This window comes from Euprymna scolopes, chromosome 46 (assembly GCF_053919585.1).
Source record: "Euprymna scolopes isolate OS-2025 chromosome 46, ASM5391958v1, whole genome shotgun sequence".
In the NCBI taxonomy this organism is placed as follows: Eukaryota; Metazoa; Mollusca; class Cephalopoda; order Sepiida; family Sepiolidae; genus Euprymna; species Euprymna scolopes.
In genome coordinates, this window is record NC_136527.1 from 135,970,841 (window position 1) to 135,997,952 (window position 27,112).

The window sequence follows — 27,112 nt, forward strand, 5'->3', positions numbered from 1 at the left end:
TTTTAATGAATCATCATTATGCCAGATAAAACATACCCATTCCTGTGTCTCGATACTATCATATGTAATCAGTTTTCTATAATAGTCAACCATATAGGAGCCTATTCATGACCAGACACACACACACAGACGTTCAGCTTTATATTATATATATATATATATATATATATATATATATATATATATATATATATATATATATATGTTGTAATTTAAATTTATAAATAAGTAAATAAATAAAAATGAAAAACAAGAGAATTCCATACAATTTTGTAAATCACAATTATAAACTGTTGTTTATTTAATTTAGCCACGTTCTTACCACATAAAAACATATTTTTTACATGCGAGTAATTTAAACTGAAGCATATAAAAGCATCCAGATTTTAAGCGAAACAAGGACGACTGAAAAAATCAGTTTAAAGTACTTGCAAAACAAAATTAAAAAAAAAAGAGAGTTGGACGAAAATTCGACCGAGAAATACGAATGGGAAAATTACATTGCACTCTCAACATGGTTACTAACCAACCTCCGCATCATCGTTGAAATCGGCGGACTGTCCAAGAGAGAGAGAGAGAGAGAGAGAGAGAGAGAGAGAGAGAGAGAGTGTATTTGTGTGTGCTTGTGTGTATGTGCATATGTGTGTGAATGTGTGTGTGTATATGTGTGTATATCTGCATGTGTGTAAGTATGTGTGTATGTATATGTGTGTCAGGTCATGTCATATGCTACTGGTACCATGTAACCCAGTACTACCTGCCTCATGGTCGGGTCACCGGCGACTAAACTGGTTCCCCCACCAGACTTGTTTGGTGAGGAGGGTGGCTAGTATCCCTGGAGGATTAAAAACAAGACCTTCCAAAGAGCGAATGAACCCTTTTTCGGGGTCAACAGCCAACTAGCACTATGTGTGTATGTATATGTGTGTTGGGGTGAAGAGGGCTCTCGTAAGCCGTGGTGAAGGCAGCCTTTCTAGGAGAAGCAAATCTTTGATTATTTAAAAAACCATAAAGCGGAAGACCAGTACCCGCATTAAGCTGGTCTGCAGTTTAATTTGTTGCTGGCTATCTTGCTCTTGCTTGTTGCTGGATCTCAACATTTTGAACTGAGAGAGAGACTTAGCTGTTGTACAAAGCTAAGACTCTGTAACATCATCTGTGTATAGATACTCCCTCAGGAATTTGTCTATAAAAATGATCCTGTGGCGATGGAAGTCATTTTTGGGCTTATGGACTTTAATTGTCTGAGGGAGTGGCACTCGTCTGACAAGACGTTGCAATCATCATATGTGTGTATGTGCATATGTGTGTATTTTTTTATTTTTTATTTTCTTCCTTTGAAGATTGTAACGCTGGGTATGGGGCAGCCAAACCAGCTGCCAACATTTCCCTGTTTTTTATTGAAACCAACCGAGAGCTCTTTTTAATACCCTCATTGTTCCCTTAAGTGTAATTGTCTGGATCTCTTTTGCACTTGGTTCACCAGGAATATTAGTTAGGTAGGACTTCAGGTTCTTCTTCATAAGCCCTGTGGCACCTATAATGACTGGTATGATTGATATCTCCTTAAGATTCCAATTTCTTTTCATATCATACATGAGACCTTGGTATTTGGTCTGTTTCTCCCTTTCAGCTCTGTTCAGACATCCATCATTAGGGATACTCACTTCAACCAAGGTTGCTACTCTCTCTGACTTATTCCATATAACTATGTCAGGTTTCACAGCAGCATTTTCAAGATAGGTGGCTGTAGGGATTACATGGTCGTAATGTATGGTATATAAGCCATTTCCAACTGTTCTTTCAGGTTGATGTTCCCAGGACTTGCTGCTACACTGGATGTTTAATTTTTTACAGATGGTCCAGTGGAGGTACTTGCATACTCCATCATGTCTCGCTGTGTAGTAGCCGTCCCCTAGAAGAACTTTGCAACTTGATATCAAATGACCAACACTTGCCAATTCTGTATGGCAGAACCTGCATTTATTGCCATTACTGATCCCTGCCATCTTCTTGAATGCATTGGTCATCAATCCCTGGTCTTGAGCAGCCATTATAATCCTTTCCTGATCGTGATCGTGATCGAAGGATCTCCTTTTGAGCCAGTCCAAGCAATGTATTCATTGGAGAGTTCACCTCCCCCCCCCCCATGACTGATATTGTTCTGCTAGCTCTTATCTCTTGATGTTCGTATACTATTGAGAGGGTGTGGTTCTGGGAGCTTCTCAGATACTGACCGGTGCTCACAATAGTTGCCCTATGTTGATGATTGATCTCTGAGAGTCCCAGACCCCCCCCCTTCTCCCCTGGACAAATACAGTCTTGGTAGACACTGATTTCTATACATTATTTTATAAAACGTTAATAGCTTCCGTCTGTTTCTCCCTTTCAGCTCTGTTCAGACATCCATCATTAGGGATACTCACTTCAACCAAGGTTGCTACTCTCTCTGACTTGTTCCATATAACTATGTCAGGTTTCACAACAGCATTTTCAAGGTAGGTGACTGTAGGGTTTAAATGGTTGTAATATGTGGTATATAAGTCATTTCAAACTGTGTGTATGTGTGTGTAAGTGCATATGTGTGTGCATGTGTGTATGTATGTATGTGTGTTTGTGCATGCTTGTGTATATGTGTTTGCATGTATTTGAGTATGTGTGTATGTATGTGTGTTTGTGCATGCTTGTGTATGTATGTGTGTGCATGTATTTGAGTATGTGTGTATGTATGTGTGTTTGTGCATGCTTGTGTATGTATGTGTGTGCATATTATCTGTTATCTGTGTCAAAGTTCTCAGAAATCAAGGGACCCCCTTCATAGGGACTAATACTCGATCTCTTCAAATATACCAGAAGTCCAAAAGAGGGAGCTATAATTCATTGCAGCGGATTCTTAAACCGAGGTGTTTGAACACTATACTCCCATGGAGGATATCGGCCGTGAAAATGTTTGAAGTTACGAAAGCCAATTTTACATTGTAACATCATAATATATCTTGATTAGTTTTTTATTTTTTGTTTTTATGATCACAGCGTAGTATCTGTGTTATGTTGTAGCAGGCAATGCCAAAGGTCTAAATGATTATTATTATCATTGATTTCTTAACTGTTATGTAGAAGAAGTTATGCAGAGAGAATGTTTTGAAAGAAAGGAATGTTTATGTACAAAATCTAACAGAGGAATTTTAACTTAGTGATTGAGGCTGAAGGCGGCTACATTGAATAGATGTGTCAGCTCTACTACTTAAAAAAAAGAATGATTTGTTGACTTTATCCAAACAAGCACCGTGAATTTTCAATTGTACTTACAGCGAATTGTCTTCGACCTTTGTTATTTTAAAGGTCATATCCGCCGTGCCTCCGATTGGAACGCGATCACTTCCAGTCGTGAAAAGCAGAAGCTTCTTTTGAAATTCAATAGGGAATTTCAAAATGATATCCCAAAAGTGCCTGAAATAAATAAATAATAATAAAAAAAACAAAGCGTTATATATAGGAATAATAACAGAATCATTTAGAAAGCCATTCTTAACATGGGGAGGATGTTTTTGAACTATTCTGTACTTTCACCTAACATTTTATAAACAAGCAAACATGGTACTTAAGCAGAGAAGGTACCGTGCTGAAATAATAGTGCTATTATTTAGAAAGCCATTCTTAACATGGGGAGGATGTTTTGTAACTATTCTGTGCTTTCACCTAACATTTTATAAACAAAAAAACATGGTACTTATGCAGAGAAGGTACCGTTCTAGAATTGTAGCGTTATTATTAAGAAAGCCATTCTTACCATGGAGAGAATGTTTAGTAACTATTCTGTACTACTTAATCAATTTATGTGATTTTTGGAATATGACAAATACTTCTTTGATTATGGCATCAGAAGTTGAATTGAGTTGCCAACTTTGTATTTCAACAAAATTTCAAACAATATCGTTGCTCTAGGTGTATTAGAATTTTGGGGGGAATTTTTGACACCCCTAACACAAAACTGCGAATAAAAAAAAAAAAAAAAACTCGTAATTTCTCTTTTAAAAGTGGGTTGTTTATTTTCTGTATTGAATATACTTCCAAAATAAACTATTAAAGTTGTTTAAAAAATAATAGAAATATTATTATTTTTTTTCAAAAAACAAAACTTAAAAAACAAAACTTGTTTACAATGTGCCAGCGCGCCTTCATGCAGCCATTTTTTTTTACGTAATGAAATCAATTGAATTTTTCAATTTTTAAACTTTAAAAATCTATCCAAATTTTTCTATTGGTTAAATTTTTACGATATTTTCAGGGTCAGTGTGAAATTTTATGCTCTTTCCAATAAATTAAATATAATATTTTAGACAAACGTTTTTTTTTAATTCACCTCCTCATTTTAAAATGTCTATTAAAATTTAAATAATTTACTCACCAAAGTTTTATATATCACAAATTGAAGATAAAAGATCAATAAATAATATATTCTAATTTAAAACAAAAAAAAAGAATAGTTTTTTTTTAATTTACCTGTAAAGTCCAAAGTGTAAAACCTTTTTTTTTTTTAAACCACGTTGATTTTTTTCATTTTAGTTTTTCAAAATATTTTTTTATGTTATGTTTATATTATCAAGTAAATATTGGATGCTGACGACAATTTTTTCTATTTCATTCAATATTTCCTTTTTTTAGATATTTAAAAAAAGAATTCACTCTATAAAGAAGAATTAAAATATATTAAATAAAAAATTCATGCATTTCTTTAAGAGAATAAAAAAAAATAGAAATTTGGTAGAGCGAATTTTTAGTAAATCCATGAATAAAATTTTCTTATTTTGCACTTTGTAGTTGAAATGAAATATGTCAAAAATACAAAAGGGAGATAAGGCTGCATGGCATAAATAATTATTTTTGTCACTTTAATGCTTTCGTATATCAAGTGATGTTTTGGCAGTTATATATATTTACTAGATTTCTATCTTTACATCATCAACGTTCTGATTCCCATCTGGCATCAATTAAAATGAATGGCTCTCGTCTTGGGGAGGCCTCAAGTTTTGACAGGCTTCTGGGCTTGACCTTTACTCCTGATCTTAAATGGAGCAGGTACATCAAATCTGTTGCCAAGGCCGCTGGAAAAATGGTCGGATCCTTCTATCGATCCAGTAGATATCTCACTGCTGATGCAATTCTCTATCTATATAAGAGCCAGATACGTCCAAGGATGGAATACTGTTGCCACATATGGGCAGGAGCTGCTAGAAAAGACTTGTCCTGCCTTGATAGGGTTCAAAATAGACTTCGTGGCCTGGTGGGAGATGTCCTTTTCTCTTCGCTGCAACCTCTATCTCACAGAAGAGATGTTGCGAGTTTGTCTCTGCTTTATCGTTATTTTCATGGAAAGTGTTTGACTGAGCTTCAATCTATGGTCCCCCCTCGCCAAACTTTCACAAGAAACACTAGACTAGCTGAAAACATTATCAATAATTTTCCCCATTCTTTATCTGTGCCTAAACCTAAACATAGATTCCATGATCAAAGCTTCTTTCTTAGAACTGCACGCCTGTGGAATTGTCTTCCGTTTTCCTGCTTTCCAGCTGTCTATAATATGGTTGTCTTCAAGTCCAACGTGAACAAGTTTCTGATGAGCCGTTCCACTTAAGTTAACAAATTTACCGAACTTCCATTACTATCGATTACTATATTGTCCTTTTGACTACTCTACACTATTTAACCCTTATCCTTGAGTGGCCTATCGGCCTTGATAAGTTGTGACGCCTATGTAAAAAAAAAAAAAGAGAATAAAAAAATAGAAATTTGGTTGAGTGAATTTTTAGTAATCGGCGAGAATCCACGAATGAAATGTTCTTATTTTGCAAATATGGTAGCGCCTACTGACCACTTTGTGATTGAAATGAAATATGGCAAAAATACAAAAGGGAGATGAGGCTGTAGTAAATTTGAACAGGTAAGCGATGTTTTGGCACTTATATATATATTTATTAGATTTCGATGAAGTTAAATTTGTGGATTTTCGTGAAATCTTTTTTAAAGAAAACCGATGAAAAAAAAAAAAATTGCATATTTTTCAATTAAACCTTTTATGATTTTAAAATTTGGTATTTGCTCATTTTATTGAAAGTCAACTGCCGAAAAAATTAGGGGTTGAAATTACATTTTCATATTGTTATCAGCTTTCTCATAAAATTTGATTTAATGGTCTTTGGGGAGTGTGGAGCCACCCTTTAATTACCATTGCTCCCAGGTCCACTCTGACCCGGAGTGGTAGTACCTGTTAGGGTCTCAACTATGGGTTAAATAGAATACGACGTGAAAACAACAAATATATTCTATCAAAAAAATTTTTTCTTCAAAATCTTTGGATTCGGCATTAAATAACCTGAAAAGGGTTGATATGCCGTAAAAAAAAACAAAAAAAAAAACAACCAACCATTATAAAAATGCGATTAGCAATAATGTCAGATCTAATCGGGCGAAATAAAAATCTAGTTTCATTTTGAAGGTGACTATATCCAGTGGTGAGGCCCCAGCTTGCGGGCTTTGGGGAGTGTGGAGCCACCCTTTAATTAACATTGCTCCCAGGTCCACTCTGACCCGGAGTGGTAGTACCTGTTAGGATCCCAACTATGGGTTAAATAGAAACCGACTTGAAAACAGCAAATATATTCTATTAAAAAATTTTTATTCAAAATCTTTGGGTTTGGCATTAAATAACCCGAAAAGGGTTGATATGCCGTAAAACAAAAACAACCAACCAACCAACTTAATTAAACTACTTAATCAATTTACATGATGTTTTGAATATGAAAAATGCTTACTTGATCGTTGCATCATTAGGTGTGTATCCATCGTAAGTCGCCACAGATTTCAGTTCGTTCATATCTAGTGTTTGGCAGCCACACACTAACATCTCCACTTCCTCTGGACGCAACATCTAAAAAAAAAAAAAAAATAAATAAAAAATAAATAACTTAAACTGCAATTCAACAACTTAAAAATAATTTATCTATATATAAAAGTGAAAGTGTCTGTGTGTCTGTGTACATTTTCCCTATGCAATAACTCTGTCAATTTTTAAGTCTACAGACTCGAAATTTGATAGGTGTGTCAGAAATTTCGTGAAAAATATTGAATAATTCCACCCCGTCTTTCCAAGCTTATAACTACTCGAAAAATGTAATTCACGCCCTAATTTTTGTTTCAATTAAAGGAGCAAAGACCAAGGTTTCATTAAAAAAAAAAACAAAAAACAAAAACAAACAACGTGTGTTTTTTTAAAAAAAAAGTTTTAAACTTCGGACTTTACAGGTAAATTTCTATTTGTGATATATAACACTTTGGTGAGTAAATTGATTATTTACTTTTTAATTGACATTTCAAAATGGGAGGCATGAAATCATTCGACCCCCTGTCTTTCCAAGCTTATAACTACTCGAAAAATGTAATTCAAGCCCTAATTTTTTTCAATTAAAGGAGCAAGGACCAAGGTTTCATTTAAAAAAACAATAACAAAAGAAAAAACAAACAACGTGGTTTAAAAAAAAAGGTTTTAAACTTCGGACTTTACAGGTAAATTTCTAAAAAAACACTACTTTTTTTTAATGCGAATATATTATTTATTGATCTTTTATCTTCAATTTGTGATATATAAAACTTTGGTGAGTAAATTAATTATTTACTTTTTAATAGACACTTGAAAATGAGGGGGGGGCGTGAATTAAAAAAAAAAAAACGTTTGTCTAAAATATTATATTCGGTTTATTGGAAAGAGCATAAAATTTCACATTGACACTGAAAATATCGTAAAAATAGAATCAATAGAAAAATTTTGATATAATAAACGCGGTTTTTCATATGTATTGTAAGAATTTCTCTTACTCGTTTTTGCCTTTGGCAGAATGAAAGAGACACTCAGAAAAGCAACAAAGGCTCACCTTAAATTCCAAGAATATTTTATTTACAAGAAAGGTAAAATGAGTCCATATTTGCAAAAGAGTGCGGGTTTGTATTACTGTACACATAGATTCAAAAAAGTTGTCAAAAAAACAGATATATATTTTGAATTTTCCTATACATCGGTAAACACTGTATGCTTTTCGAGCTGAATAAACATATTACATTGAATAAAAACACGAAAAATATATCCAGTTTGGTAGAAAAGTAACTTATCTTGCCTTTGATAACATTTATTTGTTATATATTTGTGTTTTGACAACTTTTTTGAATCTATGTGTACAGTAATACAACCCCCCTCCCCCCAAAAAAAACTACTTGATGAAATTAAATAATTTTTTTTCCGGAGAACTCCGTTCCATAACGGATACATACAATTTAAACTTTTTTTTCGATATTTTCATTTTTTTAATGTCTTGACTAAACTGTACAAGTACTTTTTTTTTTTAATCTAATCTGGTTGAGATTACTTTACTTGTAAATATTAACTCTTTAATATTTATAATATATTTTAAGTTTACCATTTTGATTACCTTGGTAAATTTATTGTAATTATATATATATATATATATATATATATATATATATATATATATATATATATATATATGATGTAAATTCACGTGCAATCTTGACTATTAAAAGATGGAATTGCCCAATTGTTGAATTCTGTTCACCCGTTCAAAAATAAAAATCTAAACTTACGATCAGTGCATTTATTTCCTTTTGATGTATTGATTGTTGCTATTTCTTCTGATGAGTTAAGGGCAAAATAGATTCACTGATTGATATGATAATTAAGTAATTAATTTTGCGCTACGAAACAGATACTGTCAAGATTTGTAAATGTCAACTGAATGAAAGGAATAAATTATAAGATGGTCAACATCATGAATTTTGGAATATAACTTTTTGTCATTTATTCTCTATATTGCTATGTAATTACATTGAGCTTCTTATATAAGGATTGAAATATATTCTAAGAAAATATATTTCTACAGAAATATATATATACTAGCAAAAGTACCCGTCGTTGCCTGCGTTCAAAAACAGCCCACAGAAAATGGACTCTGATTTATGAAAGTATGATAGGTTATGAAAAAGGAAGGGTTGTAAAGAGATAGCTTCGAATTTGGGGGTATCAGAACCAAAGCAAAATATGATGAAAGTAAAAATAAAATAGATAAACCCCATAATTTATTACACCATACCTGTTCACACTGAAACACTTATCACAATATTCTGTGGATCCATATAAAAAACCTTGTTAAACTTTGTGACATATTTCCATTCTCTGGAGGTCAGGTGCGAACGAACACCCCATAATTTCATTATACCATATTTCTTCAAACTGAACCATGATTATCAAAGTATGCTTACGCAGATAGATATGAACAGTCTTTATTAAAGTTTGTGCCTATTTCCATTCTATGGAGGCTAGGTGCGAACGCAGACCCCACAATTTTATTACACATCCCTATTTAAGTTAAAACATACTTATCAAAGTATTATTATGTACATCTATATCAAAAACACTTGTAAACGTTTTTTTTTATTTATAATTTTTTTATTTCCATACTTTGTGGACCAGGCACGAACGCAGACCCCACAATTTTAATGAACCACCGTTCTGCCAGATCAAACATACCCATTCCTGTGTCTCGATACATTTAAAAAAAAATTTTTTTTACATGGAGTTCACCACTTATCAAGGCCCAATGGCCACTCAGGGATAAGGGTTATTGTGTGTACAGTAATCAAAAGGATAGTGTAGCAATAGTATTGAAGAATTGGTAAGGTGTCATTACTTAGGAGGGGGTGGTTCATCAGGAATTTGTTTGTGTTGGACTTGAAGGCATCCAGGTTGAAGTCGGGAGGGAAACAGGCAAGCGGAATAGAGTTCCACAGGCGTGCAGTTCTTAGAAAGTTTTGATTTAGGCACAGATAGGAAGTGGGGAAAATTATTGACGGTGGTTTCAGCTAGTCGGGTGTTTTTTGAGAAAGATTGGCGAGGGGGGACCAGAGAATGGAGCTCAGACGAGCACCTGCCATGGAAATAACGATAGAACAATGACAGGCTCGCTACGTCTCTTCTGTGGGAAAGAGGTTGCAGGGTAGAGAAAAGGGCATCCCCCACCAAGCAACGGAGTCTATTTTGTACTCTGTCAAGGCAGGATAGGCTGTTTTTAGCAACTCCCGCCCAGATGTGGCAGCAGTACTCCATCTTTGGACGTACTTGGCTCTTATATAGATAGAGAATTGCATCATTAGTGAGATATATTCTGGAGCGGTAGAAGGATCCTACCATTTTCCCAGCGACCTTGGCCACAGACTTGATGTATGTGTTCCATTTCAGATCAGGTGTAAAGGTCAAACCCAGGAGCTTATCAAATCCTGGGGCCTCCCTTAGACGAGAGCTATCGATTTCAATTGATGCCAGATGGGGATAAGAGCGTTTATGATGTAGAGATAGGAGCTTGGTCTTAGATGCATTAAAGGTAACCAGCCTCTTCTTTCCCCACTGTACCACACGCTCAAGATCAGAGGAGAGAGAATCAGAGAGAACATCATCATATACGGCCTTTGATGTGTTGCCATAGATGGTCGTGTCATCAGCATAGATGTCAACGAAGGATTTTAGTATGTGTTTTGGGAGATCATTGATGTAGATCAGGAAGAGAGTTGGGCCCAGTATGGATCCCTGAGGGACTCCAGCATTAATACTGTCGGCCTCTGATTTCTGCCCATCAACAACTACTCTTATGAGCCCATCTGAGAGAAATGACTTAATGATAGAGAAAACATTTCCAGTTATACCATAGCTGGAAATCTTGTGAAGTAGGCCTTTATGCCATACCTTATCAAAGGCCTTCGATATGTCAAGAGCAATTGCCCTAGAAAGGAAGCCTTTGTCAAGAGATTCGCTAATCCTATGAGATATAACCGTTAGCACATCTGCTGTAGATCTAGCAGAGCAGAAACCATATTGCGTGTCGCTAAGAAGGTTATATCTGCTGAGGTGGTTGACTACTTCTCTATTTATTGTGGATTCCAGCAACTTACTCATGACACACAGGAGACTTATTGGTCTGTACTGAGAGGGGGGATTACTTATCACCTGAATTCTTAAATATAGGGCATACTGATGAGGTTTTCCAGGGTGTTGGAAAGCACTTCTCCTTAAGGCAACGCTTAAACAGTTTGGAAAGTATGGGGGCAAGTTCTGGTTGTAATTTTTTTAACACTATAATTGGAATACCGTCGGGACCAGTTGCTTTACTGGAGTCAAGGTTCTTGATTAGCTTGGCAACCTCACGCACAGATATTTGTATGTTGCATAGCGTGTTGTCTGTTATAGGAGGGAATATGGGGAGTTGATGGCCTTCGTCACACAGGGTAGAATTTTCCGCAAAGTTTTTGGCAAATAGTTTGGCCTTGTCGGATGCTGTCGAGATGACCTCTGGTCCATTGATAATGGTTGGGATAGAGCGCACGTTTCTGTTCAAGATCCTATTTGCTATTTGCCAGAACTGGTGGGAACCAAGCCGCTGCTCAGCTACTTTGGACTTAACGGATTGCGCATATAGTTCTCTTGCATTTTTTATTACTCTTTTATAGTGGTTGCTGGCGGTTCTGAAAGCAGCTTTAGTCTCAGTGCATCTATTACGTTGGTAGCTATGGAAAAAGTGATTTCTGTGTGCGATAGCAGCAGCACATTCGGGGGAGAACCATGGCTGGCTGTTAGGTTTTTGTTGGAATTTTTTGGATGGTATGAATTGGCCTATGCCTACAAGTAACCATTCGGTCAGATCTGATACTATAGAGGACACATCCTTTTTAAACATGGAATGGAGAGGGAGATCAGATATGAATGTACGGAAGCTATCCGCCATAGAGTATCGGTATACAGTACGGTGGAGAGGTACGTCTGTAGATTTATTATATTTCATTTTTATCTTAACTCATACAACGCAGTGGTCGGAGGATCCCAGAGGAGATAGAACGGAACATGAGCATAGCTCAGGGGAAGTGGATAGAAAAATGTCTAGGAGGCTTGCGAATTGACCGGTACTATCGGGCACACGGGTGGGCTCGCGGACAATCTAAGTGAGGTCATAGGCAATGGCAAAATCATGACAGAACCTCCCCTACTCATCAGTCTTATTTGAGTGGGTCAGCCATTCCACATTGCGGACATTGAAGTCACCGCAAATGTGAATGTTAGCTGAGGGATGAGCGGACAGGATGTGGTCAATTTTTTCTGATATACTCTTAAAGACAGTAACTCCACTGTTGTGGGGGCGATAGACGGCAAATATAAATGCGGTGGTGTAAGCAAGTGCAACCCGAAAGCACATATAAGGCAATCAGTATTCATGACCACACACACACACACACACACACACACACACACACACACACACACACACACACACACACACATTCAGTTTTATATTATACTAGGGGGGGTAGGGTTAGAAGTAATACCTTTAGGGTTATATATTAACTTCAGGTAAAAGAACCCGGGGGGGGGTCGAACCCGAAGCCCTGAGGCGAAGTTTGAAAATAAAATCAGCCAGCCAGAATGAGTTAGTGAAAGTTGTTTGAATTTATTTAAGTAAGAACCAAATTGACAGGTGCGCGCCCGGAAGTCGTCAAGCTTTACGACGACGACGACGACGTCAATGACCAGGTTTGTTTGTTATAAGCGAAGTAAAAAAAGAAAACAACGTTAAAACTTAAGCAGGAAAAAAAAAACACAAAAAAAACTAACGTAAGGCAAACGAACGATGAAAACAGAAAAACGAACACGTGAAAAATGGCTTAAATAAGCCTGTTTCGATATTAAAATTTAAAAAATCGGTGGGTACCCGGGTGTTTTTGGGTGTGTGGTTGGGAGTGGATAAGCGAAGTAAAAAAAACCCAGAAAAACGAACGTTACGTGAAAAATGGCTTAAATAACACTGGTTCAATATTTAAATTTAAAAAATCGAAAAAAAAAAAAGACATCTCACACCATGATTTGAACCCAAAACTTTTAGATAATGAACCAATGCGCTAATTGACTGACCTAACGTGACGTACATGAAATTTGTTCAGTTTTTCAACTATTTAAAGTAAATCAGGTCATGACGTCATCTGGCGCATGCGTAGAACCGCTTGTCGTCACTGTTTTTGTTGACCGCCCCTGTCGAAAATTGTCGATTTCAGGGTAAAAAAATGAATGTTTTTGGCCAATTTTTCGAGCGAAGGATGGGGCTTCAATATAATACCGAGTTTGTGAATATTCGTTGTGTCTGTCAAAAGTTTTTAGCAGACACACAAACATACACACATACATACATATATTTTCGCTTTTATATATATAGACTAGCAGGGGGGGAGGGAAGTTACCCAGCGTTTCCAGAGTGTTTGGAGGTAAATCAAAACTCCGGGGGTGAGGGTGGGGGTTTAAAATAATAAAAAAAAAGTTTTGGTAGGTGAGTATGAGGATCGAACCCGAACCCTTGAGGCAAAGTTGAAAATTAAAGTGTGAAAAAAAAAGTGCGATGTTAACCATTGGGCCGCCGCGACATACTAACGGAAACACGTTTGATATTTTTTAAATACTTAGAATTTGCAGGTGCACGTTTTAATGTCTTAAGGTCAACTTTGACTGCGGGGTTTTTATTTTTACTTTCCCAAGATTTTTTTGGGGGGAGGGAACCAGCCTTCTTGTCCAATTTGAATAGCAATTGTCTGATATAAGGAAAAAATTTCCACATTGATCAAAGCTGATTGCTTTCGGACATTTCCGGCGATCGCGACCGGAAAAATACTACCAGAATTGGTGTCGCTTTTATTATACGAAAAAGCCTAATCAACACGCGGCAAGCAAAAACTGTTGAATATTTATCTTCCCAAAGTCAAGCAAATTAAATAGACAGGTGAGCTCCATTGTTAACTCGGAGATATTATGATTTATATGTGATATAAAAAGTTTTAAGAAGTTGTGAGCCGACCAAGTACTTCTCAGAAAGCAAACATACATACACACATTTTCGCTTTTATATACTTATATATATATATATATATATATATATATATATATATATAAAAATGTATAAATTCACGTGCAATCCTGTTTTTTAATTACTAACGATTACTATATTGTCCAATTTTTACTGTACACTCTTTAGCCCTTATCCCCGAGTAGCCTGTTGGCCTTGATAAGTGGTGATGCCTATGTAAAAAAAAAAAAAAAAGGATCGCTCAAAAAAAGAAAAAATCTTAACTTACGATCAGGGCATTTGATGCACAAACGCTGTGAAATCCGTGGTAGAATTCCTTAAACATTTCATAGATCGATCTGTTCAGCACCCAGTCCACGTAAAGTTGAACATAATCTGACGGAAATGAATAAAGAAAAAAAAAAGGAAAAGGTTAGAAACAATAGCTTAAATTACAAACCTTAGACTATATCCGATGGTGAGGCCCCAGCTTGCGGGCTTCAGGGAGTGTGGAGCCACCCTTTAATTGCCATTGCTCCTAGGTCCACTCTGACCCGGAGTGGTAGTACCTGTTAGGGTCCCAACTATGGGTTAAATAGAAACCGACTTGCAAAAAAAAAATATATTCTATTAAAAATTTTTTTCTTCAAAATCGCCGGATTTGGCATTAAATAAGCTGAAAAGGGTTGATATGCCGTAAAACAAAAACAACCAACCAACAATCTATTATATCTATAAAAGTGATAATGTGTGTGTGTGTGTGTGTGTGTGTGTGTGTGTGTGAGTTTTATAAGTTAGACTAGCGGGAGGGGAGGGGGAGCAGCTTTGCCCCGGGCGTAAAATATGTTTAAATATATTTTTTTATTTTTTATCTACAGACTTGAATTTTGGTATATAGGGTATTCAGATATATGGAAATATATCTAGCGTAATCTATCTATATATCTATAAAAATGACACTGTGCGTGAGGACACTTCTCAACCTATATACTCAGCAGAACGTCTTTAATAAGAATCACAACTATATATTGGGTACAATCTATTATATCTATAAAAGTGATAATGTGTGTGTGTGTGTGTTTTATAAATTAGACGAGCGGGAGGGGAGGGGGGGCAGCTTTGCCCCGGGCGTACAATATGTTTAAATATATTTTAATTTTTTATCTACAGACTTGAATTTTGGTATATAGGGTATTCAGACATATGGAAATATATCTAGCGTAATCTATCTATATATCTATAAAAATGACACTTCTCAACCTATATACTCAGCAGAATGTCTTTAATAAGAATCACAACTATATATTGGGTACAATCTATCATATCTATAAAAGTGAGAATTTGGTATTAAATAACCTGGAAAGGGTTGATATGCCGTAAAACAAAAACAACCAACCAACCAACCAACCATTAAATGACAAAGAGGAAAGAATTGCTGTTTATCAAATTATTAAAGAACTAGCGGGACTTGTGGAAATTCCACAGGGGACTCATTCATATGTAATATTGTGACCAGACGTGCACGGCCCCGACAGATCGCCGACTCCCAACGTCGTGTGTCGTGGATTTTTCATTCACTGTGTTTCTTATGGCCGGATTGTCGCTGGCGACTGTTGATGGGAACACAGGTGGTTTCACAAAAGTAGAAATATAATAAATCGTGAAACAAAGAAAGGAAAAACACAAACGCCAATGTTTCACATATAAATTGACTGTTGGACTTGTGAGTGTGTGTCTTCTCTCCGTTCTATCGATGTTACGTTCCTTTCTGTTTCACAGTCAACTCTAAAACTGTCCAACTTCCATCCGCCGCGACGGGCATCTTGTGTGTGTGTGTGTGTGTGTCTTCTCCCCGTTTTATCGATGTTACGTTCGTCTGTCAATCGCAATTTGTCTGTATTTCTGTTTCGCAGTCAACTCTAGAAACCATCCAACTGTTTTCGTTATCAACTTCCATCTAGGGCATCTAGTTGTCAACTAACTCTCCTCTGCGTTGGTATCTGAGATCGCCCCCCCCCACCCCGGCTACCACCTATCTGAGGTCGCCAAACCCCCACCCCAGCTACAAGAAGCTGCCCTTCCCTGTTTAATCTGTAGGTTTCTATTGTCATTGTCAAATCTAAAAGAAATACCTACAGATTCATTGTTTGCTACTTCTTATCTATTGTTGATTTCTATTTCTTTGTCTATTGCCCCCTTCCCTCCTCTCAGCACTTAGTGGCTCAACTCCACCTCAGGTCCACTTTATAGTATCACACTGACGAGATAGAGATAAAAAAAAGAAACAAATCAAGTCGCATGTCTATTGTGACCAACTGTGTCTCCCCCCCTCCCCGACAGATCGCCGACTCCCAACGTCGTGTATCGTGGTATTTTTTCGTTCGACTATTCCTCTTATAGCCGGATCGTCATTTTCTCGCTGGCGACTGTCGATGGGAACATACGTGGTTTCACAAAAGTACAAATATAATAAATCGTGGACCGAAGAAAGGAAAAACACAAACGCCAATGTTCACATATAAATGACTGTTGGACTTGTGTGTGTGTGTGTGTGTGTGTGTGTGTGTGTGTGTGTGTGTGTGTGTGTCGTCTCCCCGTTCTATCGATGTTACGTTCGTCTCTATTTCTGTTTCACAGTCAACTCTAAAACTGTCCAACTCCAATCCGCCATGACGGGCATCTAGTTGTCAACTAACTGTCTCCTCTACGTTGGTATCTGAGGTCGCCCCACCCCACCCCAGCTACTGGAAGCTGCGTTTCCCTGTTTTATCCGTAGGTTTCTATTGTCCTGTCAACTCTAAAAAGCTCGATCTAAAAGTACCTAGAGATTCACTATTTATTGTTTCCTATCCCTTTGTCTATTGCCCCCCCCTCCTCTCAGCACTTAGTGGCTCAAGTCCACCTCAGGTCCACTTTATAGTATCACAGCTAGCATTGATTCCTGGCACTGGAGAACCTTGCTTCAAGCGACTTTCTCACCTTCTCAATGGTTTCCTTACTGATCGAAAAGAAACGGATGGCAGACATCTGGCAGATAGCAATCATGGTTTTACAATATCATAAGTCGTGGAACAAAGAAAGGAAAAACAAACTTTTCACATATAATTGACGGTTGGACTTGCGAGCTTGTATGTCTTCTCCCCGTTCTATCGATGTTACGTTTGTCTGTCGGTTGCAATTCGTCTATCTCTGTTTCACAGTACACTAAAAATTTTGGAGATGTATGCTGAGCAAAAAAAAAAAAAAACGGTCCATTTTTTAAAAACTTTGACCCTTATTATGACCCCTTAACATAATTGCAACCGGCCGAATGTAATAAACGAACACATCATATTTTGTAACTGCCTCTTCGTGTTGTGTCATTCTTCAACAATTAAAGGTAATGTGAAACATCCTTTATATGAACATTGTGTCCGCTCATCGTTATAATGAATTTTGTGTATAAACCATCTAAGTAATGTGTTCCCCTCTCTATCATAAGTGTTTGGAATTTATAAGACACACAGGTTAGTCATTGCGATTGCCTGTCCCTTTAAAGGTCGTGTTTATTGGCTAAAAGGGAAGACGTCGTTCCCTTAGAGGTCATATAAACCATGAGTGATATTTCTGACAAAGAGGAAATTATTGCTGTTTTCTGTGTCGGAATCAATCCGAACAACACTTATTGTTAGCTAGCTTTTTATCCTGAAGTGTTTATTTTTAATTCCTTACATCAAATGGTTTCATGTCTTGCTTAGAGTGATTTTCTTCAAAATTAAATAAATAAACTCAAATGTTTCCGGCGTCCACCTCTATTTCAATCTTCACCGCTGTGTTAAAGAACTGATCACCACCTTCTCTCCTCTGTAATAAAGATTGACTGAAATACATGTTCTAGCTGGTTTCTAGGCGTTGCCAGGGATGTAATATAGACACATTATGTTGTATATTACCTGTTCTCTTCTCCCTAAGGTAAAACAATTTCATATACATGCTGTAAATTACCTATGCTAGAGATAAAACATGAACAATACCAGTCCTAGGGTAGATAAAACAAATAATACATAGAGATGAAAGATTCCTCTCCCCTAAGAATAAAACATATCTTCAATATCTGCTTTTGTTTTTTCATTGTTTATACGGTCCCGAGCAACGCCAGGTAGCCCTGCTAGTCTATATATATAAAAGCCAAAAATGTTCTCTCTTCTATGCCTTTTCCTCATCAATATGAATGTCTCCATCCATCCATCTCTCTCTCTCTCTCTCTCTCTCTCTCTCTCTCTCTCTCTCTCTCTCTCTCTCTCATAATGTCAACCTATATTGGTAGGTAATCTTTAAATAGGTTGGAAAACAAGTCAGGTCGAAAATAGGTTAGAAGAATTCGGTCTGCAGAATAATAATAATAATAATAATAATAATAATAATAATAATAATAATCCGTGTATTATCGATTAACGTGTGTGATCGAACCGACGTTAACTATTCCACGGGTTTAATGCTCGCTGGGGACCACAATCGACATTTACTGGTCAGCAGTTTAATGCAGTCATCCCTTGCGCGCAACAATTCAAATCACATAAAGCTTATTTCTTCTCGTGACAAATTACTTTTCGGGAATAAATATAATTAAGAATTTTAAAGACGTGCAATGAAGATGTCTTTATTGGCGCCTCGATCACTTCTTAACGCACGTCTCGTCTCGCTAAGCGCGTATAGCTACTCACTTCCCCGCCACTGGTCAACTCCGGTCCGCAACCGGGCAACGGACGCGTCCCGTTTCGTTGGAGCCATTGCACCCTTTGAACATGGTTGGACATGTGCGAACCATGCATGTGAGGATCGCGCATGTTCAGGCCACAGGATCGATCGAGCTCGTTTTTTTGGCCATGCGATGACGTCATGGCTGAGAAATGAATTCTCAATATAGTTTGCTAGTTAGAGATACAGACAGAGTCGGACAGAGTCAGAGTCGGACAGACGACCGAAGTAATAAAGGAACATCTCACCAATTTTCTAACTGCGTCTTTGTGTTGTTACTACTTGACTGGAAGTCTCCATAAATAATTGTTACCTTCTGAATGGGAGTAAAGAACTCCTCATGATAGACAAATATAAATTCAGAGATTTACGTTCAATATCAACGTAACTGATTACCAGTGTTAAATGCTTCTTTTTTTTTTTTTTTACATAGGCATCACCACTTATCAAGGCCAAGAGGCCACTCGAGGATAAGGGTTAAAGAGTGTACAGTAGAAATTGGACAATATAGTAATCGATAATAATGGAAATTCGGTAAAGTTGTTAACTTATATGGACCGGTTCATCAAAAACTTGTTTACGTTAGACTTGAAGACAAGCATATTGTAGTCAGCTGGAAAGCAGGAAAACGGAAGATAATTCCACATGGAATCTGTTATATAGCGCCAGGACCCCTAGGTTGGGAACGGTAGTTGTTAGTTAGTTCCCCGCTGCAACAAAAACCCAGTAGCCGTCTTTTAGTGATCGTCTAGTTGTTTAATTTTCTGGTTGTTATGGTAACGGCTAAGACGACATTTATTTCCCCCTTGACTGTGCATTTTTCATTCCCGACTTTCTGTAGCTGTCATTGCTTGTCATAACAGCGATCCCGGCTGGCAAGAAATTAACATGCACACAAAGGTCAGACGTAACTCAGCATAACAAATCAAGACGTAAGACACACTGGCTTTTTATATAAAAATATATTTTGTTTTGAAATTATTTTCTCGTTTTACACAGAGATTTTCAATAGTTCAAACTTTAACAGTGTGGCTTACTGTTCATTTCAGTGATGGAGAGGGGTGTGTGGAAACGTTATACTCTCGACAGTCGCACGTTTCCTATCGGCGTCTCTCTCTTCTTCTTCTTCTCTCTTCTCTCTTCTCTCCTCCTTCTTCTGGTTAGATTCCAAAAATCAACGCTTATATTAGCGTCTTTCACTTGGTTTTTTCCAATCCACGCGATCTGTCAAATGCTGAAATAAATATGTGCACTTTTCTTTTGTATTATTTGGTATCTAATGTTTCAGTCGATGTAATCTTCGACCTTCTTCATGTGTATCTCTCTTTCTGCTGAACTCGAATCTTTCTTGTTGAACTTGGAAATCTGCACAGAATTTCGAATAGAACCTTTTATTTAAGCCACGAAGGTAGCGTTATATTGAGGGTTTTTTTACGAGGTAATCACCACTATTTTATTATATTTTATTTTTTATTATATTTTATTTTTATTATATTTTATTATTTTTTATATTTTATTATTTATTATATTTTATTATTTTTTATATTTTATTATTTATTATATTTTATTATTTTTTATATTTTATTATTTTTTATATTTTATTATTTTTTATATTTTTTTATTTTTTATATTTTATTATTTTTTATATTTTATTATTTTTTATATTTTATTATTTATATTTTATTATTTTTTATATTTTATCACTTTTATATTTTATTATTTTTTATATTTTATTATTTTTTATATTTTATTATATTATATATTTTAAAATCTTTTATTTTATTATTTTTTATATTTTATTATTTTTTATATTTTATTATTTTTTATATTTTATTATTTTTATATTTTATTATTTTTTATATTTTATTATTTTTTATATTTTATTATTTTTTATATTTTATTATTTTTTATATTTTATTTTTTTTATATTTTACTATTTTTTATATTTTATTATTTTTTATATTTTATTATTTTTTATATTTTATTATTTTTTATATTTTATTATTTTTTATATTTTATTATTTTTTATATTTTATTATTTTTTATATTTTATTATTTTTTATATTTTATTATTTTTTATATTTTATTTTTTATATTTTATTATTTTTTATATTTTATTACTTTTTATATTTTATTACTTTTTATATTTTATTATTTTTTATATTTTATTATTTTTTATATTTTATTATTTTTTATATTTTATTATTTTTTATATTTTATTATTTTTTATATTTTATTATTTTTTATATTTTATTATTTTTTATATTTTATTATTTTTTATATTTTATTATTTTTTATATTTTATTATTTTTTATATTTTATTATTTTTTATATTTTATTATTTTTTATATTTTAAAATCTTTTATTTTATTATTTTTTATATTTTATTATTTTTTATATTTTATTATTTTTTATATTTTATTATTTTTTATATTTTATTATTTTTTATATTTTATTATTTTTTATATTCTATTATTTTTTATATTCTATTATTTTTTATATTCTATTATTTTTTATATTCTATTATTTTTTATATTTTATTATTTTTTATATTTTATTATTTTTTATATTTTATTATTTTTTATATTTTATTATTTTTTATATTTTATTATTTTTTATATTTTGTTATTTTTTATATTTTATTATTTTTTATATTTTATTATTTTTTATATTTTATTATTTTTTATATTTTATTATTTTTTATATTTTATTATTTTTTATATTTTATTTTTTTTTATATTTTATTATTTTTTATATTTTATTATTTTTTATATTTTATTATTTTTTATATTTTATTATTTTTTATATTTTATTATTTTTTATATTTTATTATTTTTTATATTTTATTATTTTTTATATTTTATGATTTTTTATATTTTATGATTTTTTATATTTTATTATTTATATTTTATTATTTTTTATATTTTATGATTTTTTATATTTTATTATTTATATTTTATTATTTTTTATATTTTATTATTTTTTATATTTTGTTATTTTTTATATTTTATTATTTTTTATATTTTATTATTTTTTATATTTTATTATTTTTTATATTTTATTATTTTTTATATTTTATTATTTTTTATATTTTATTATTTTTTATATTTTATTATTTTTTATATTTTATTATTTTTTATATTTTATTATTTTTTATATTTTATTATTTTTTATATTTTATTATTTTTTATATTTTATTATTTTTTATATTTTGTTATTTTTTATATTTTATGATTTTTTATATTTTATTATTTATATTTTATTATTTTTTATATTTTATTATTTTTCATATTTTATTATTTTTTATATTTTATTATTTTTTATATTTTATTATTTTTTATATTTTATTATTTTTTATATTTTATTATTTTTTATATTTTATTATTTTTTATATTTTATTATTTTTTATATTTTGTTATTTTTTATATTTTATTATTTTTTATATTTTATTATTTTTTATATTTTATTATTTTTTATATTTTATTATTTTTTATATTTTATTATTTTTTATATTTTATTATTTTTTATATTTTATTATTTTTTATATTTTATTATTTTTTATATTTTATTATTTTTTATATTTTGTTATTTTTTATATTTTGTTATTTTTTATATTTTATTATTTTTTATATTTTATTATTTTTTATATTTTATTATTTTTTATATTTTATTATTTTTTATATTTTATTATTTTTTATATTTTATTATTTTTTATATTTTATTATTTTTTATATTTTATTATTTTTTATATTTTATTATTTTTTATATTTTATTATTTTTTATATTTTATTATTTTTTATATTTTATTATTTTTTATATTTTATTATTTTTTATATTTTATTATTTTTTATATTTTATTATTTTTTATATTTTATTATTTTTTATATTTTATTATTTTTTATATTTTATTATTTTTTATATTTTGTTATTTTTTATATTTTATTATTTTTTATATTTTATTATTTTTTATATTTTATTATTTTTTATATTTTATTATTTTTTATATTTTATTATTTTTTATATTTTATTATTTTTTATATTTTATTATTTTTTATATTTTATTATTTTTTATATTTTATTATTTTTTATATTTTATTATTTTTTATATTTTATTATTTTTTATATTTTGTTATTTTTTATATTTTATTATTTTTTATATTTTATTATTTTTTATATTTTATTATTTTTTATATTTTATTATTTTTTATATTTTATTATTTTTTATATTTTATTATTTTTTATATTTTATTATTTTTTATATTTTATTATTTTTTATATTTTATTATTTTTTATATTTTATTATTTTTTATATTTTGTTATTTTTTATATTTTGTTATTTTTTATATTTTGTTATTTTTTATATTTTGTTATTTTTTATATTTTATTATTTTTTATATTTTATTATTTTTTATATTTTATTATTTTTTATATTTTATTATTTTTTATATTTTATTATTTTTTATATTTTATTATTTTTTATATTTTATTATTTTTTATATTTTGTTATTTTTTATATTTTATTATTTTTTATATTTTATTTTTTTTTATATTTTATTATTTTTTATATTTTATTATTTTTTATATTTTATTATTTTTTATATTTTATTATTTTTTATATTTTATTATTTTTTATATTTTATTATTTTTTATATTTTATTATTTTTTATATTTTATTATTTTTTATATTTTATTATTTTTTATATTTTATTATTTTTTATATTTTATTATTTTTTATATTTTATTATTTTTTATATTTTGTTATTTTTTATATTTTGTTATTTTTTATATTTTGTTATTTTTTATATTTTATTATTTTTTATATTTTATTATTTTTTATATTTTATTATTTTTTATATTTTATTATTTTTTATATTTTATTATTTTTTATATTTTATTATTTTTTATATTTTATTATTTTTTATATTTTATTATTTTTTATATTTTGTTATTTTTTATATTTTATGATTTTTTATATTTTATTATTTATATTTTATTATTTTTTATATTTTATTATTTTTCATATTTTATTATTTTTTATATTTTATTATTTTTTATATTTTATTATTTTTTATATTTTATTATTTTTTATATTTTATTATTTTTTATATTTTATTATTTTTTATATTTTATTATTTTTTATATTTTGTTATTTTTTATATTTTATTATTTTTTATATTTTATTATTTTTTATATTTTATTATTTTTTATATTTTATTATTTTTTATATTTTATTATTTTTTATATTTTATTATTTTTTATATTTTATTATTTTTTATATTTTATTATTTTTTATATTTTGTTATTTTTTATATTTTATTATTTTTTATATTTTATTATTTTTTATATTTTATTATTTTTTATATTTTATTATTTTTTATATTTTATTATTTTTTATATTTTATTATTTTTTATATTTTATTATTTTTTATATTTTATTATTTTTTATATTTTATTATTTTTTATATTTTATTATTTTTTATATTTTATTATTTTTTATATTTTATTATTTTTTATATTTTATTATTTTTTATATTTTATTATTTTTTATATTTTATTATTTTTTATATTTTATTATTTTTTATATTTTATTATTTTTTATATTTTGTTATTTTTTATATTTTATTATTTTTTATATTTTATTATTTTTTATATTTTATTATTTTTTATATTTTATTATTTTTTATATTTTATTATTTTTTATATTTTATTATTTTTTATATTTTATTATTTTTTATATTTTATTATTTTTTATATTTTATTATTTTTTATATTTTATTATTTTTTATATTTTATTATTTTTTATATTTTATTATTTTTTATATTTTATTATTTTTTATATTTTATTATTTTTTATATTTTGTTATTTTTTATATTTTATTATTTTTTATATTTTATTATTTTTTATATTTTATTATTTTTTATATTTTATTATTTTTTATATTTTATTATTTTTTATATTTTATTATTTTTTATATTTTATTATTTTTTATATTTTATTATTTTTTATATTTTATTATTTTTTATATTTTGTTATTTTTTATATTTTGTTATTTTTTATATTTTGTTATTTTTTATATTTTATTATTTTTTATATTTTATTATTTTTTATATTTTATTATTTTTTATATTTTATTATTTTTTATATTTTATTATTTTTTATATTTTATTATTTTTTATATTTTATTATTTTTTATATTTTATTATTTTTTATATTTTGTTATTTTTTATATTTTATTATTTTTTATATTTTATTATTTTTTATATTTTATTATTTTTTATATTTTATTATTTTTTATATTTTATTATTTTTTATATTTTATTATTTTTTATATTTTATTATTTTTTATATTTTATTATTTTTTATATTTTATTATTTTTTATATTTTATTATTTTTTATATTTTATTATTTTTTATATTTTATTATTTTTTATATTTTATTATTTTTTATATTTTGTTATTTTTTATATTTTGTTATTTTTTATATTTTGTTATTTTTTATATTTTATTATTTTTTATATTTTATTATTTTTTATATTTTATTATTTTTTATATTTTATTATTTTTTATATTTTATTATTTTTTATATTTTGTTATTTTTTATATTTTATTATTTTTTATATTTTATTATTTTTTATATTTTGTTATTTTTTATATTTTGTTATTTTTTATATTTTATTATTTTTTATATTTTATTATTTTTTATATTTTATTATTTTTTATATTTTATTATTTTTTATATTTTATTATTTTTTATATTTTATTATTTTTTATATTTTATTATTTTTTATATTTTATTATTTTTTATATTTTATTATTTTTTATATTTTATTATTTTTTATATTTTATTATTTTTTATATTTTATTATTTTTTATATTTTATTATTTTTTATATTTTATTATTTTTTATATTTTGTTATTTTTTATATTTTATTATTTTTTATATTTTATTATTTTTTATATTTTATTATTTTTTATATTTTATTATTTTTTATATTTTATTATTTTTTATATTTTATTATTTTTTATATTTTATTATTTTTTATATTTTATTATTTTTTATATTTTATTATTTTTTATATTTTATTATTTTTTATATTTTATTATTTTTTATATTTTATTATTTTTTATATTTTATTATTTTTTATATTTTATTATTTTTTATATTTTATTATTTTTTATATTTTATTATTTTTTATATTTTATTATTTTTTATATTTTATTATTTTTTATATTTTATTATTTTTTATATTTTATTATTTTTTATATTTTATTATTTTTTATATTTTATTATTTTTTATATTTTATTATTTTTTATATTTTATTATTTTTTATATTTTGTTATTTTTTATATTTTGTTATTTTTTATATTTTATTATTTTTTATATTTTATTATTTTTTATATTTTATTATTTTTTATATTTTATTATTTTTTATATTTTATTATTTTTTATATTTTATTATTTTTTATATTTTATTATTTTTTATATTTTATTATTTTTTATATTTTATTATTTTTTATATTTTATTATTTTTTATATTTTATTATTTTTTATATTTTGTTATTTTTTATATTTTGTTATTTTTTATATTTTGTTATTTTTTATATTTTGTTATTTTTTATATTTTATTATTTTTTATATTTTATTATTTTTTATATTTTATTATTTTTTATATTTTATTATTTTTTATATTTTGTTATTTTTTATATTTTGTTATTTTTTATATTTTATTATTTTTTATATTTTGTTATTTTTTATATTTTGTTATTTTTTATATTTTATTATTTTTTATATTTTGTTATTTTTTATATTTTGTTATTTTTTATATTTTATTATTTTTTATATTTTATTATTTTTTATATTTTATTATTTTTTATATTTTATTATTTTTTATATTTTGTTATTTTTTATATTTTATTATTTTTTATATTTTGTTATTTTTTATATTTTGTTATTTTTTATATTTTATTATTTAGTTACAGAATTCACGGATAAGATTGAATTCACAAGAAGAATCATTATCAAACATGATTGAGAAATTATCTTTGAGATATGAACTATTCAATGACATTTTTTTTTCTATTTGTTCACAATAGTTTAGTCTGTTCCGATTTATCGAGTTTGATATCCATTAAAATATTTGCATTTTTAAACTACATACCCGTCTATGTGGGGGTCGCCTGGCCTTTTTTTGGGAACTGACTTCCTCCACAAATAAAAAATATGAAAATAAGAAATCTTATGTGCAACACAAACGGAGGTTTATTTCCGGAATAGAAATAACAAACAATAACAAGTTAAAACATAGTTCTCAATATTTCAGAGTTCTTTTTTTTTGAGTTCATATGAAAGGTGGAGAGTCTCTTTTTTTGTGTTCTTTGAATGTTCAAATATGTAACATAGACAATATTAATGTTCGTCTGTTAAAAGAGAGTATT

The 27,112-nt window shown here is 28.1% G+C and overlaps 1 protein-coding gene and 1 long non-coding RNA gene across 3 annotated transcripts in view; one reads left to right on the forward strand and one right to left on the reverse strand.

Moving 5' to 3' along the window:
• Positions 1 to 27,112, forward strand: part of LOC145271436 (uncharacterized) — an 854,738-nt gene that overhangs the window by 75,314 nt on the left and 752,312 nt on the right. The gene's annotated exons all lie outside the window — the stretch shown is intronic.
• LOC145271435 (putative E3 ubiquitin-protein ligase HECTD2) overlaps positions 1 to 27,112 on the reverse strand; it is a 535,251-nt gene that overhangs the window by 20,227 nt on the left and 487,912 nt on the right. For both annotated transcript variants that reach the window (XM_080126966.1, XM_080126967.1), the window contains exons 17-19: positions 14,227 to 14,333; positions 6,813 to 6,928; positions 3,310 to 3,450 (exon numbers count right to left, since the gene is read on the reverse strand). In XM_080126966.1, coding sequence (XP_079983092.1) covers positions 3,310 to 3,450; positions 6,813 to 6,928; positions 14,227 to 14,333 — 364 coding nt within the window. The remainder of the gene's footprint in view (positions 1 to 3,309; positions 3,451 to 6,812; positions 6,929 to 14,226; positions 14,334 to 27,112) is intronic.